We start from the raw sequence: 13,852 nt of genomic DNA, 5'->3' as shown, positions 1-13,852 counted from the left end.
GCTGCCTGGCCACAGGTCTGATTTCACGACAGTTTAAAGGGATGAGGCAGATGTCATCCTGAAACCTGAAAAGCTCCTTCTTCAAATTCAAGGCTCACGTTTTCTATGATTCACCCAGAGAGACGGTGGTGACATCTTAGATGGGCAAAACAGGTCTCGGCCCACCCTGTATGGACCGTCTCAGCTTTACCAGATCCTTGGGTCAATAACAAACTCAAGAGGTGTCAAGAATGTGGGGGAGAGGAGCCAGAGAAATAGTTTCACCATTCCCCAAGGACAAAGCCCATCTTTTTCTTTCTTTTTTCTTTTTTTCTTGAAAATGTAGAAAGTAAAAAAAAAGAAAAAAGAGAGAGAGAAAAAAATCTGTGCTAAAATAAACTTAAATAGGTCCAGGGCAAGAAAAGATACTCAACAGTGACAAAACGCACTCAATTCCTAACTCTATGGAATAAAGTAAAACCGGGACTGTTTCATAAAAGAAGGTGTTTGTTGTTTTTTCAGGAAAAATAAAGCTTCACTATTTGCTCGAAGTGGGTTTACTGATGGGGGCGAAGGGAGGGAGCGCAGAGAGAAGCCTAGTATGGAAGTAAGATCTGGCTCACTGGCTCCCATCCACTCCATCACCTCAAACAACCAACTTGCTTCTCAAATTCTACTTTCCCAAAGAGGAGAAAATGACCACTAGAGCTGATACTGGGGAGTTATGTAACTCTGGGTCAAGTCTTTTTTAGGAATTCTCTCGGGTCGCGGTCTGGGATGAGCAGAGGACCCACGACAGCACAGCCCCGTGACCGCCTGCAAGCTCGCGGCTCGCCCAGCTCACTCACTGAGGGAGGAAGCGAGGAACGAGAGGACGGAAGGGTCTTTCAGGAAGGTCTGGATGCCGACCTGCCCCTAAATCTTGCTTCATGGGTCCCCTTATTCCTTCACAAGGATATTCACTTGTCACCACAAGAGAATCACTTCATTTGGAGGTGGACAATTCAATGGAGCACGGGTGACTCGGAATGGTTAATAGCACAGGGTTTGGGGAATGACTGTGGGCCCATTGGATGACACCAAACAATGTCTCTCTCTCCCTCTCTCTCTCTCTCTCTCTCCTCTCTCCCCCTCTCCCCCCTCTCTCTCTCCTCTCTCTCTCTCCTCTCCCCCCCCCTCTCCCCCCTCTCTCTCTTCTCTCTCTCTCTCTCTCTCTCTCTCTCTCGGTCCTCTTCATTGGGCCCCGTCTGCGCTATGTGGGTCAGATGCTCTGGAATGAGGGTTGAGTGGACAGCAAGTCTGAGAATGGACTTTCTTGTGGTTTGGTAGCTTCTGACCTCAACATGCAAGAGTACATTTCTTTGGAAACATCTGCTTTGCAGAATTTAAAAAGATGGCTGAGCATTTATGGGTCTGGATTTAGCTGGCAGGGGGTTCCTTATATTTACATAAGCCAGCGACGCAGGGAACACAGCCCCAGGGACAGAAGAACAGCTAAGTGGCGCAGATAGAAACCGAGGTTCTTTGACGACAGGGAAACATGAAGAGGGGCAAAATAAAGATGCCCCTAGAGACAGATGCCTACCTGATACGCTCCTGGGAGACGGACAAGGACCCGCTAAGAGGTCCAGTAAGTGATCGCCAAACAGGAGCTCTTGCAAATGTTGTGGGCTCCTCTCTAGGCAAGCAGTTCTGTGAACTTTGGAATTTTCTAGTGAGATTCTAAATACCGTTTGCTGAATTAAGAAGCCACCGCCTAGCAGGATAATAAGGACAGAGGCTAAGAGCCAACCTCAGGGCTCTTCAAAGCCCAGCTCTGCCCCAGCTCTCTGCTGCAGCAGTTGCTGTCTTAGTCTGTTCGGGCTGCTGAAACAAAACAAAACAAAAAAGCCACAAACAACAGACATTTATTCCTTATAGTTCCGGAGGCTGGGAAGTCCAGGATCAAGGCACCAGCAGATTCTGTCTACCTCCTCAAAATAACCTTCTCAGTATTATTACCTCATATGGCAGAAGGGAGTTAGGGAACTCTGCAGACTCTCTGTTAAAAGGTCACTAATCCTACTCATGAGGACTCCACCCTCATGCCCTAATTACCTCCCAAAGGCTCCACCTCCACATACCATCAGACTGGGGGTTCGGTTTCAACATATGAAATGGGGGTAGGGGGGCACAAACGTTCAGGCCATAACAATGGCCCAGGATTGATGACGGCCCCGACGACGACGCTGGCCGTAGTAGAGGAGGGAAAGTACACTCACGCCTACTGAGTGCTGACCGTGCACGCCAGGTAAAAGACGCTCCCGTGTCCCTTCTCACAATAACCCTGCGTTGGTGGCCGTCATCATAAGTGACTTGCCCAAGGTCACAAAAGAGTGGAGTAACGGGGCCAAACTGAATGCCAGAAAGGAATACTCCGGAAACATTACACCCCTGACACCCTGAATGGAGGCTAGTCCCTCAGACCAGCTGTCCCATTCCCGAGCACTGGCCCGACACACCTGGGCATTCACCACGTGACAGGTATATAAGGGCTGCTATGATAGCAAGAGATACCCACACCCCCATCCACGGGGCCCGTGTAGACACCACGCTATCTTTTGTAGAAGGGGGATAAGAATATATATTTGCACCTGCTCACGACTGCCTAAAGCAATCTACATCACACATTCTCAAGGGGGATAGTGCCACCTCCCACTCAAGGAGTGAACGCTGATTGCTGGGGGTGAAAAGTTCTCCCCTCTGACAATGGCTTGTGCCTGCAAAGGGCCACGGCACATACATAGATCTACAGTAGAGCTACAGACCTGACGGCTCATGATGGCAGTGATTGGGGAAAACTGTCTAGAAAGAAGCCTGAGCAGGGTGGGAGGCAAAAAAAAAAAAAAAAAAAGCTTGAAAAATACTACTCTACCAGACTAGCGAAAAATTAATAGCAAGAGCAGGGCAGATATGGGAACAAGAAATTTCTGGATATCTCTTCACATGTTGTACTTTTTGACCATGTGAACATATTGCCTACAGAAAATGTAAAATATTTTCAAACGAACTTTCAAAACAAATGCTGAGCAAAGCCCTCAGCAGGGGCCTGGACTCTCAGTGCCCACTCAAGGCGGCCTTGTGCGTTGAACTTGCCGTCGGCGGTTCCCCGTGCACCGCATGGCCACACACTACGACGCCCGTGTCAGGCTCTCCAGGTGCCCACGGCCTTGGGGCCGCTCAGCCGGGCCACCATGTAGCTTGGTTCTCACCACAGTACAGAATCCCTGAGTGTCGCCCTATACAGGCACCACTGACCCGGTCCCTAGGGAGGCTACCAGGAGGCCAAGCTCCAGAGAGTCAGTGTGGCAGCCGGGCACACGAGTCACCCTCAGCGGCGGCCAGGCTGTCCCTGGACTTCGCACACCTCGCCAAACAAGAGCTGCTTTGTCAGGCTTGCCGTGGGCACTGAGTGACCCCTGTTAAAGATTCCTGACCTGCTGAACAAAGCCAGGCTGGTCTCAGAATGCTTTTTCCTCCCCTGTTCCTTCCCCTTCCTGCACGCTGAAGGGTGCGTCCTCCTGTCCGTTCTTCTCTGGTCTCCTTCTCCACCGCTTCTGTTCCCTCTCCCTAAAACACCCTTCCCTCAGATCTTCCCAAACCCACCTTCCCAGAGCAGCCTCGCTGTGTGTGCACTTGGTCTGGGGGGGGGGGGCACTCTCTAGCTCCTAACCTTGTATAACTTCCCTCATGGCTTTTATAGCGATTTGAAATATGCTTAGTCATCACCTTGCATGCTGGTGTCTAGCTCTACATATATATATGGTCTACCGGAAAGTTCTATCCATTTCTATCACAACAAGTTTCGACACGTAAGCATATGTTTATTTAGCGCATGTGTGCCTCTCTATTTTTATCACTTAATGTATACATAGTGACGTAGCAAATTAACTAAAACAAAGTTGATTCACGTTAGTCTTATGTGTGAAGCGATAGTGTACCCATGGCTACTGATAAAGTTCATTTACGCCACTGTAATTTTTACAAATTTCAACAAGAAAGAAATGCTACAGAAGCACGTCTGTCACATCGAGCATATTCCCCGGACTTAGCGCCCTCCGACTATCACTTGTTTTTGCCCTTACAAAATTTTTTGAAGGGCAAAAAATTCAAAAATGAAGAAGATATCAAACAAGCACTGGTTCAATTTTTCACATCAAAAGATAAAACATTTTTCAAAAATGGGATATACAAATTGCCCTCACGCTGGCAAGAAATCATGAATAATAATAGCAATTATATTATTTAATAAAGTTTATTGACGGTGAGAAAAATTTATATTCTGTTTTATTCCAAAAACGGACAGAACTTTCCAGTACACCATATATATATCCCACAGGGCAAGGGTTCTCTTGACTTGGTGGCCATTGCATTCCCGAGTCCCAGAACAGTGCCGAGCACAGGGCAGGCAGCCAGTAAATAAATACCTGTGGGTGGGAGGCATGGAGGGAAGGAGGGGGTTGCTAAAGGCAGGGAGGGGCTGGGAGGGAGAGAAGAGGGAGGAGGGGGGAGGGAAGAGTTCATTCACAGGAGTGTGCACTTGCGGGAGCTGTCGGTGTCTCCCAGATACAAGCAGGGGCTTCAGAAGAAGAGAGGAGAAGGGGCAAGGGTGAGAGGAAAAACGTGTGCATGCATGTGCGTGTGTGTGTGTGTGTTTACAAAGCATACACTTCAGAACCAGGAAAGAGTGGCTGATGCAGGGTGGGCGGAGGATCACAGGAGGGAGGGAGTCAAGACGCATCCTGCCCTGGAATATCACTTATTTTGCGAGTTCAAAAGAGAAGGCTTTTTGAACATGTCTCAAGCCCTTGGACTGGAGAAAGGAGAAGTCGCATTTTGGAACTCCAAGAAAAAAAAACGGAGCCCAGACAGACAGCGTCTGTGTGTAGGAATGCAGTTTGGGGAGAGCAGAGGGAGATGAAAAGCAGACGGAACACAGTGCAGCCAGGGGACACCCAGACAGGACACTGGATCGTTAACAGAGGGTCAGGGGAAGAGAACCAAACACGGGGGGCCTGGGGGGAGCCTCCCAGGACCACAGTCAGGCCCGGGCCACTTCTGAGATACCTGTTGCATCTGGACCGTGTCCACCGGTGACCCCTTCCTTTTCCAGCTGTGGAACCCTCCCTGGACCCTTGAAACACTAATCCCCGCTCTCACCGAGTTTCCAAGGAAAGTCACCTTCGCCAAGATTCTAAAACAAATAAATGGCAGCTGAGAAATAGCCACACGCCGGAAGCACACTCTGCTGGCGTTGTCGCAGCCAGGTATGTATATATATAATATTTTGCCGGGGAGACTCCTCTGGAGCAATCAATGAGAGAGCCAGAAAAGGACCTGCGAAACCTAGGATGTCTCCCAACCAGGCTAGAGAAATGACCCAGGAATTTCCAGTTCAACCTGTCAGCAATAAATATAAAAAACAAACTGAGCAGTCGGAATCCCCACCCCCAGAGCCAATGGCGGACTCTGAGACTGCTCCATGCTACCAGAGGGCCTGTTAGCGGGACCTGAAAGTCCAGCCATTAGGAGACTAGACTGCACCCACCTCTTCCTGGTGGCCACAGGGTGGTGTAGTTGGGGGCTTACCACTGGGCACAACCATACGGGAACCTCCCCATCAGAGGGTCCTGCATGGGGCAGAGCCTTGGGGAGAATGCTGGCCAAGCACAAAACCTCTAACCAGCAGCCACACTGTTGCCCTTTGGAGCCCCAGAAATGTGAAGCCCAAGAACTGAGAAGCCTGCAAACAGCGCGTGAGATGGGGCAGTTCTGGGTTTCAAACTCGGACATTCCTTCACGTTCTTTCTCCCCAGTGTTGGGGGACAGGGTGTCCCAGTCCTACCGTGGTGCCCAACTCCAGGGCGCCACCCACACAGCGCACAGCACGCTGCGAACAGCACCCCTGGAGCTGCGCGCTCTTATCTGTGATCCACTCATTTGGGAAAGTGCCACATCCCCCCACTTTAGAGACTGATAATGCCCACAAGTGCAGGAAAGGCTCTGAGAAGTCCCACGGTATGGTTTTTTTTTTTTTTAAACCTGGTTTAAACAAGTTTGATTTCAGCTTTTAAAGTGCAGCATAGGGAATAGAGTCAACAATATTGTAATGACTATGCATTGCACCTGGTGGGTACTTGAAATAGTGGGGAGGTTGCCTTGTAAAGTGTATGATTTGTCTAACCACTATGCTGTACACCGGAAACTGATACAAAATAATATTGAATGTCAACTTTAACTAAAAATAAAATGTTAATTAAAAATAAAAAATACTATGGAGCCCTCACTTCCCGAGAAGGCCTCCTCCAATCCCACGGAGCTGAGCCTGTGCAGAATGTTCCTTAAAAAAGGCTCCATCGCAAAAAGATGGCCCGGACGCTGGGGATGGCTCCTTGGCCTCTGCCCCAGGCGCTAGAGTGGCTCTGTTCGCGACAGAGCAATGCCCGGAATGGGCAGAGCATCGCCCCTGGTGGGCAGAGCGTCGCCCTCTGGTGGGCGTGCCGGGTGGATCTCGGTCGGGCGCATGCGGGAGTCTGTCTGACTGCCTCCCCGTTTCCAGCTTCGGAAAAGTAAAAAAAAAAAAAAAAAAAAGTTCCATCAGGAGAAGCAATTTCACCACACTCAGTTTTCCAAGATATACCTCAGGCCGATGAGGGTTACTGGGGTAGCGCCCTCTCACCATGACTTTGAACCTGCCTGTGTTTGGAAAGACACTTTGGAGGCCTGAGAAGGCTTCATTCTCAACTGCTTTCTCTATAGGTTTCTGTGAAAATGAGAAGCACCTCTGTGGGCCTGGGGCTCCGATGGACACGCAAAGGTCACTCTTGTCCCCCTCGGGCCCTATTTGATACTGGTGGGTCACAGAGAGCCAAGGCACAGGCAAACTAAGTCCTGCTCCTGACCTGAGAAGCTCACCTATTGTCTTTAATGTGGGAGGACAGACAGGGTGGGAGGGGCCGGCACATTTCTCTCTCTGCGCCCTGAACTAACACCAGGCACAGAGTCAGCTGGGGAAAGTTACCCGCCCCTGTTCGTTCAGGCGTTCATTTATTTATAAAGTACCTCAGCCCTGAGACACACCCTCCACCCAGCAGGCACGTGGAGAGAGGTTCAGTTACAGCCACATTTCATTTATCCACTTGCAATAGGCATTCTGTATTGGTTGAACTTTCTACGTGATAATCTTTAAATTAGGTACCATGTTGGGTGTAAATTGTTCAAGAATGGATTGCACATGGATCTGCCTTTTGAAACAGCCCAGTGACCCAAACTCAACCTGTGTTTGATTATTTAGGATCAGACAGATCAATTATTAATGCAGCAAAGCCCTGAGGTCAACCTTGTAAGGCACGTGGGGTGGTCTGACCCCCACACATGCTAAGTGGCCCTAGAGACCTTTGCTTTGCTTGACGCATTTGGGGAAAGTATTGGACAGGTAGTTTTTACTAGAAGATGTGGAAACTGCTAGAAATCACGGTACCCGCAGATAACTCCTAGCATCAAAACTTCACATAACATCAAAGTCAGTATTCTCTGAGTAAGCACCAAAAACTATTTCCTGCCGCTCAAGCGTCTGATATTTAGTACCTGGTCTTTATGATAACTCCTGTGACCATCTGGAAGCTTTCTGCCCTACTTCCTACTCCTTGGTTGGGTTCCTGAGAGTAAATTTTCCTAAATAATTGAGGTTGCAGGGTGTATCAGATGCTGCTGTCTCTAGAGTGTGAGCTGCAGCTGTGGAGGGCAGCCGGTGGTATAGGTTTCCCTCCTCCCCCTGAGAAACCTGAGCCACCTCTTTTCCTGTTTCTGGAGTCCCCAGGGGAAGGCTGCTCTGCCTGCCCCGCCCTCTCGGGCCACCACCTGCGCCAGGCTGATCCCAGGTGAGAGTCACAGACCAATGTCAAGTGCACAGCCACTCCAACAAGACTGCCCTGCAGCTGGGCCCCTCACCAATACGCTCGGGCACCTACAGACTCACCAAGCCGCCTCTGCACTTGTCCTTGGCCCAACCGCCTCATCAGTGGGCTCCCCACAGCGGAAGCCCGCTGTTCCCCTCCCATCAATGTGCTTCTCTGTTCCCCCAGTGCAGAGATGCCCTCAAGCCCCTATTCATGCTCCCTTCTCATAGAGCCACTTTTCAATGAACTCTCTCCTTCCCTTTTCTCCCCCCCCTCCCAAATGCACAAAAGAGGGTTATAAAGTGGATTTTTTTTTTTTCCTCTACAGGAATAAAAGGTTAGCTTTCCTTTCTTTCTGTGTTCCTATCCTTGGTCTAAATTTGGCAAATGGAAAGTGAGTGGCAGCAGTTAAACTGACCCAGTTCATGACCCCAGGGACACTCCTGTGGCCGGAACACGCGCTCTCTCTCTTATGATGGGTGTAGGGGGCATCCAGAACACTTACCACCCACCCACCCGAAAAGTCCTGCTGAGAAATGATTCATGCACAGACTTGGGTGAAGCCTTAAGAGTTATCTTATTCAACCCCCTGAAGGAAGAGACACTGAGGCCCAAAGGGGTATGGGAAGATACCCAGGCCATGCAGCGAACGGGGATGCCTAGGGCACCATCCTTAGGGACAATAAGAAAAACAAGCATCTTACCGTCATCCAAGTAGGTCTGGTCCAAGTTCTGCTCCTGTTTAATTGTCACTCCTGCAGGTAATACTTCCTTTTGGTCACTGACTGGGGGTCCATTTTTGGCAGCTCTTTGGCTTGTGGCATTCTGCTGCTGAATGACCGTGGGGTAGGACCCCGGGCTCAGCCTCTGACCTTGACTGACAGGGGGCGGGGCGGGCCTGGCGGTGCCGGGCGTGAAGTTCTCGCAGTACATGATGTGCTGGAACTCCTGGTGGCTCCCGCAGCGCAGCTGCTGGTTGGTAGGTGAGTAGTGGATCACCGGCGAGGCCTGCTGGTTGGCCGGAGAGGAGTGGAGCAGGGCTGAGCTCTGGCCCTGGGAGCCAGCATGCACCAGCACGGAGCGGTGGGCGTCCGCAAGGGACAGGGCGGGGGGCATGAGGGCCGGCTGCTGGTAGCCCAGCAGGCTGGGGCTCAGGCTCTTGCTCCGTTGGTACAGGACAGCTGCTGGGTTCTGCTGCTGGTAGCGGGCATCAGGGGATGAGAGCCCCGAGCGGAATTGCTGGCAGGGAGCCATGGTGGCCACGAGGCAGGAGGGGGACTCGGCCACCCTGGGGTGCTGTGGGTAGTAAGGCTGGCTCCCCAGGCCCCCGTGGGTGGGACTGCAGATCAAAGTGGGGTCATATTCATCTGTGGGCTCTGTCTTGATGGCCGGGACTGTGAGAAAAGCACACGGGGTGCACCATTCTTAGTGAGCGGCAGGTGTACATAGAAGATTAGCAGACAGCAGTTGGGAACATGGACTTGGGAGTCCTAATGGGTGTATTCAACAGTTGAGTTCTGTCATTTGTTAGCCTTGGGCGAGATGCTCCCTGTGCAATGATCTAAGTTCAGAAACGTAACCTGGGCAATGGTTTGGAACTACAGGTCTTTCCAGCAGTAGCAAGGTGGTCTGTGAACAGCAGGTCTATCTCAGCCCTGGGACATGCAGGCTTTAGCCCCAGAAGGGGAGCTCAGAGAAGAATGCCTGATTTTAAATCATGCCTTTCCCTCCTCCCTTTGCCCTACCACACCCCTTTCCCAGCTTGTTGTCCTTCATAATACTTATCACCACCTGAAATACTTTGTATATTTTACATGCTCATTTATCTGAATGCCCCCCACTAGAATGTCAGCTCCTCAAAGGGAGGGTTCTTTTTATTTATTTATTTATTTGTCTGTTTTGTTCAATTCTGAGTCCCTAGCACCTAAAACAGTGCCCGGAACTTAACTGACTCAGATATTTTTCTGTACAAAAAATTACCAAATGATGACCATTAGCCTTCTTAGTTGTCCAGTACTTTGAGGGAATGAGACCTGCTGATGTGAGCCTCAGTTTCCCAAGTAACAAGTGCACTTACCCCATGGGCTTGTTGAGGGGCTTAAATAAGCTGGGTGGGCACAGCACTCAGCACAGCGACTGGCATGCAGCGAGTGCTCAGTGCCTGCTGTTGTTACTCTTCTGCTATTGTCATTACTACGACTAGGAGTGGTGGTGTGTTGCTGTTCCTCTCTCCCCACCTGGGAGAGGCACCAGAATGGCTCTTTCTCCAGCATCGGCCCCAGGACTGAGGCCTCAGCTTTCTTACCACCGGAGTAAATGCATTGGTGACAAGACAGTAATCAAGTCAGGGCCACCCCCAAGCGCTGAGGGTTAGAGGAGGCAAGGAGGTTTAGCACCTAAAGCAAAAACGCAGCTTTGACACCAACCACAGAAATCGTTTCTCAATGCCAGTCAAAGACCATCATCTCAATCTCCCAGGCCGACCGGGGGACCAAATTCTCACTCGGGCCACACCAGGTGCACGCCAACCTGGCCCTGCCAGGCCTCACTACCGCCAATGAGAGGTGAGAACACCATAAAGCATAACTGAAAATAGCTGCATTGGAAAGAAGCGTGCCGATGCACTCTACAGCCCTCCCAGCGACCGTCTCCGCAGCTTTAGGTCCTATTAGGACATTGTCACCCACAGTATGTCACGTCAGTCCTGGGCTGGGGCCACACAAACCTGGGGACGCACCCCACCAAAGCAGGCTCCCCAAGACCAGGCTCTCAGGAGCGCCTCTCCGTTTGATGCTTCTAGCTGCCCAGAGACTCCCTGTGAAACTGTCACAGGACAGAAATTATACCCTGGGTGACAGTCTCAGATTACAGGCATCCAGTCCTGGGAAGGCAGCTAGTGGGCCTGTCTCAAGCCTTGAGAAACCTGTAGCCTGTTCTGCAGCCCCATCATAATCTGACACAGCAATACTCATAATCTGACACAGCAATACTCTCGGTATCACCTCTTAGCTGAGTCCTGTTCGGGCATCTGCTGCTCGAGGGCGGGGCTTTTCATCTGTTCTGCTCACTGCTATGTCTCGAGCTCAGAATGGTATGTGACATTCAGATACTTTTTGGACACACGGATGAATAAAAACGGCACTTGTCACCTTTCTTGGGACTGCAGTGCTTGGTGGGAATAAGACCACCTGGCCCGATTATCCATCTAAGAGCTCCACTTGGCCACAGGGTGATGACTAACAGTGGGGTCAACTAAAGATTCCATAGGTTTTAGGGCATATTCAACTCTACCCCTATCATGATCAAATCTAAGTCAGGAACAGGAGTTGCGAGCTTCCCTTCCCTATTCTGCCCTCCTAGAGGAAAATATTAACGATACTAGCTCACAGCATTGATATCAGTTTCCTGTGCTAAGCGCTTTATGCGTATTTGATTTCCATAACTCTTATAAGGAAGGTACCGTTTGATAGATGAGGAAACTGAAGCTCAGAGAGGTTGAGTCACCAGCCCAAGGTGGCCCAGCCGACAGCAGACATCACGTGTCCTCACCCACATACGTGCTGGTGCTGCCCCTCCCACCATGGGGCCCTGGGGGGAGAGCTCCTCACCTGGGTGGTAGGTAAAGTGCTGAGGCTGACTTCGTTTTCTCTTCCCATTGATGACGTAGAAGTTCACCTTCACCGAGCTGCGGATGTGCTTGTTCCGATACTCAGGGATCTCAACAAAAAGCATGTTCTGGAAGGAAGGAGTTGTCGTTAGCTTCACGGCAATGCTATCTCAATTCCTGTCCAAGGCCCCATGCACGTGAAGCCAGCCCATCTACACGGTGATACGATACACACCATATATGTTCCCAGATGAAATTCTACTTAAGGGGAATTTGACTTTGCAGCCAGAGCAAAGACAGAACTGCCACTTACTCTATCCAAGTACACTAAGATGTCACCGTTACAAAATCAGAGGGCCTGGTGCTCAAGGAATGTTTCATTCATTCGTCAACTCAATGCCTACTGAGCGCCTGTTAGGTCCACAGCACTGAGACTTTGATGAAAGGAAGGGAAAGGAAGGAAAAAAGAAGGAAAGAGAGCTCGAGGGAGGCGGGCAGGGAACATGACAGGGCATTCAGTCATCTTGTCTGGGTGCTTACAGGCTGGCTCTTGTCTTTATCCACCGTGGCCTCCATCTCCCAAATCTGCTGCCCATCTGGAAGAATCAAAAAAATGACAGACTGTGAAGGAACTATTAGATACCAAAGACTGAAGACAAAAACTCACCGACTTCTATTTATCTTGGTTTTTGTATTCTGTCATCTCAGTAAGGCATACATGTGTGCTTGCGTCACGCATGTATGTAGACGCAGATGCACAGTTTTTATTTTCATATATTTATATTTCTTTTTGCAAAGGAAATGCATGGTGACAACAGAAAACTCAGCAATAACAGAAAATCAGGAAAAAAACAGCCCATTTATTCCATCACCGTTATCTTGTACCTCCACATCTGAATGCCAACATATCTTCCATTCTTTAAAAATAATAGTAGGATTGTTATACATTCTATTTTAACACATGCTTTGTTTAACCAAAGAATATTTCCAAAACGCCCATCACCGATCACTGGCTGTCTCAGACATGCCTTCTTGGTTGTCTGAGAACACAGGTGGCTCACAGAGTCTGTCCTAAGACGTCCTGGCTTATGAGTCACTGGAGAGGATGGAAACGTAGGCGCCCACCCTCCGCCCTTCAGTCGACAAGCAGCCCGGATCTCAGCCAGCTCACTGCAGCAGTCGATGAGAGGTTCTCCCTAGTAGCAAACTCTCCTTCTCTGGATCACAGCACAGGCTCCCCAGTTCGGGGCCAACAAACCAGGCCAAACAAAACTCTGCGTTTTCAAATAATAGATTCCTTTTGCTGACCACCTACATTGGCTGCTGGGCAGCTTCTGGCTCAAACAAATCATTTCCACCAGTGTTTTCAGGGTGTTTTGTGGAACACTGGCTCTGAAGATTGTGAACTGGGTTTACGAGAATAGGAAACAAATTCTGTAAGCTAATAAGCATTTGGAAAATGCCGAGTCAAAGTCAAGTGGGTTTTCTTTACTGGAGGACATCTCAGAGCCTTTAACCTGTTCACATGCAGCATAATTCTCCAAGGTGGGCTAGGGTATGTGCCTTGTCTCAATGTTTGTTCAAAAAACCCTTTCCCCTTAGAAAATTATATAAGTTTCAGGTGTACATTATAATTCGACATCTGTATACACTATAAAGTGATCAGCCCAAAAGTCCCGTTTCTCTCCATTGCTATATAATTTACCCCGTGCCCCACCCACTTCCTTTCACCTCCCAAACCCCTTCTCCTCTGTCAACCACTGATCTGTTCTCTGTATCTTGAGTTTGTTTTTGTTTTGTTTTGCTTGTTTGCTTTTGTTGTTGGCGTTTTAAGATTCTAAAATGGTTACACGGTTTTTGCCTTTCTCTTTCTGACTCATTCCACCCAGCATCGTACACTCGAGGTCCACCCCTACTTAGAGCACAGCTATTAGCACCTCCTGTGACAGGCTAGCTTTGAACCCATACAGTCTTGGCTCTTAAGTTTTAACCGAAGAAATCCGGTGTCTGTGCATCATCTGAACTTCAGTGGTATAGATTAGAACATAATAATAAAAAGTCTTGTGATCGCTACTGAAGCAGATACCATCTAATCTTAGCAATGAACAAGCAACGGCCCAGCTAGAGCCTCTGTCTCAAGTCAGTCTGCAAGTCTTGGCCTACGGTCCTATTTACTAGGTGCAACTCCTGAAATGACTCAGGAAGCTACGGGTTTACGTCAAAAGGGAGGAGGAAAAGGTGGTTAATGCTGACTTTCACTAGAGTGTAAGATCCCTGTGGGAGGAACCAAGTTACAGTCATCACCGTCTTCCCAACACCCACCGAATTA

The 13,852-nt window shown here is 49.5% G+C and overlaps 1 protein-coding gene across 2 annotated transcripts in view; it reads right to left on the bottom strand.

Moving 5' to 3' along the window:
• The window catches only part of NFATC2 (nuclear factor of activated T cells 2), a 143,224-nt gene that overhangs the window by 31,700 nt on the left and 97,672 nt on the right, over nucleotides 1–13,852 (bottom strand). For both annotated transcript variants that reach the window (XM_066235758.1, XM_066235757.1), the window contains exons 7-9: nucleotides 12,064–12,119; nucleotides 11,525–11,651; nucleotides 8,621–9,310 (exon numbers count right to left, since the gene is read on the bottom strand). In XM_066235758.1, the coding sequence (XP_066091855.1) occupies nucleotides 8,621–9,310; nucleotides 11,525–11,651; nucleotides 12,064–12,119 (873 nt within the window). The remainder of the gene's footprint in view (nucleotides 1–8,620; nucleotides 9,311–11,524; nucleotides 11,652–12,063; nucleotides 12,120–13,852) is intronic.

The sequence above is a fragment of the Saccopteryx bilineata genome, chromosome 6, assembly GCF_036850765.1.
Source record: "Saccopteryx bilineata isolate mSacBil1 chromosome 6, mSacBil1_pri_phased_curated, whole genome shotgun sequence".
NCBI lineage: Eukaryota > Metazoa > Chordata > Mammalia > Chiroptera > Emballonuridae > Saccopteryx > Saccopteryx bilineata.
Note: the sequence above shows the minus strand (reverse complement) of the source record. Positions and strands in the feature narration are given on the sequence as shown.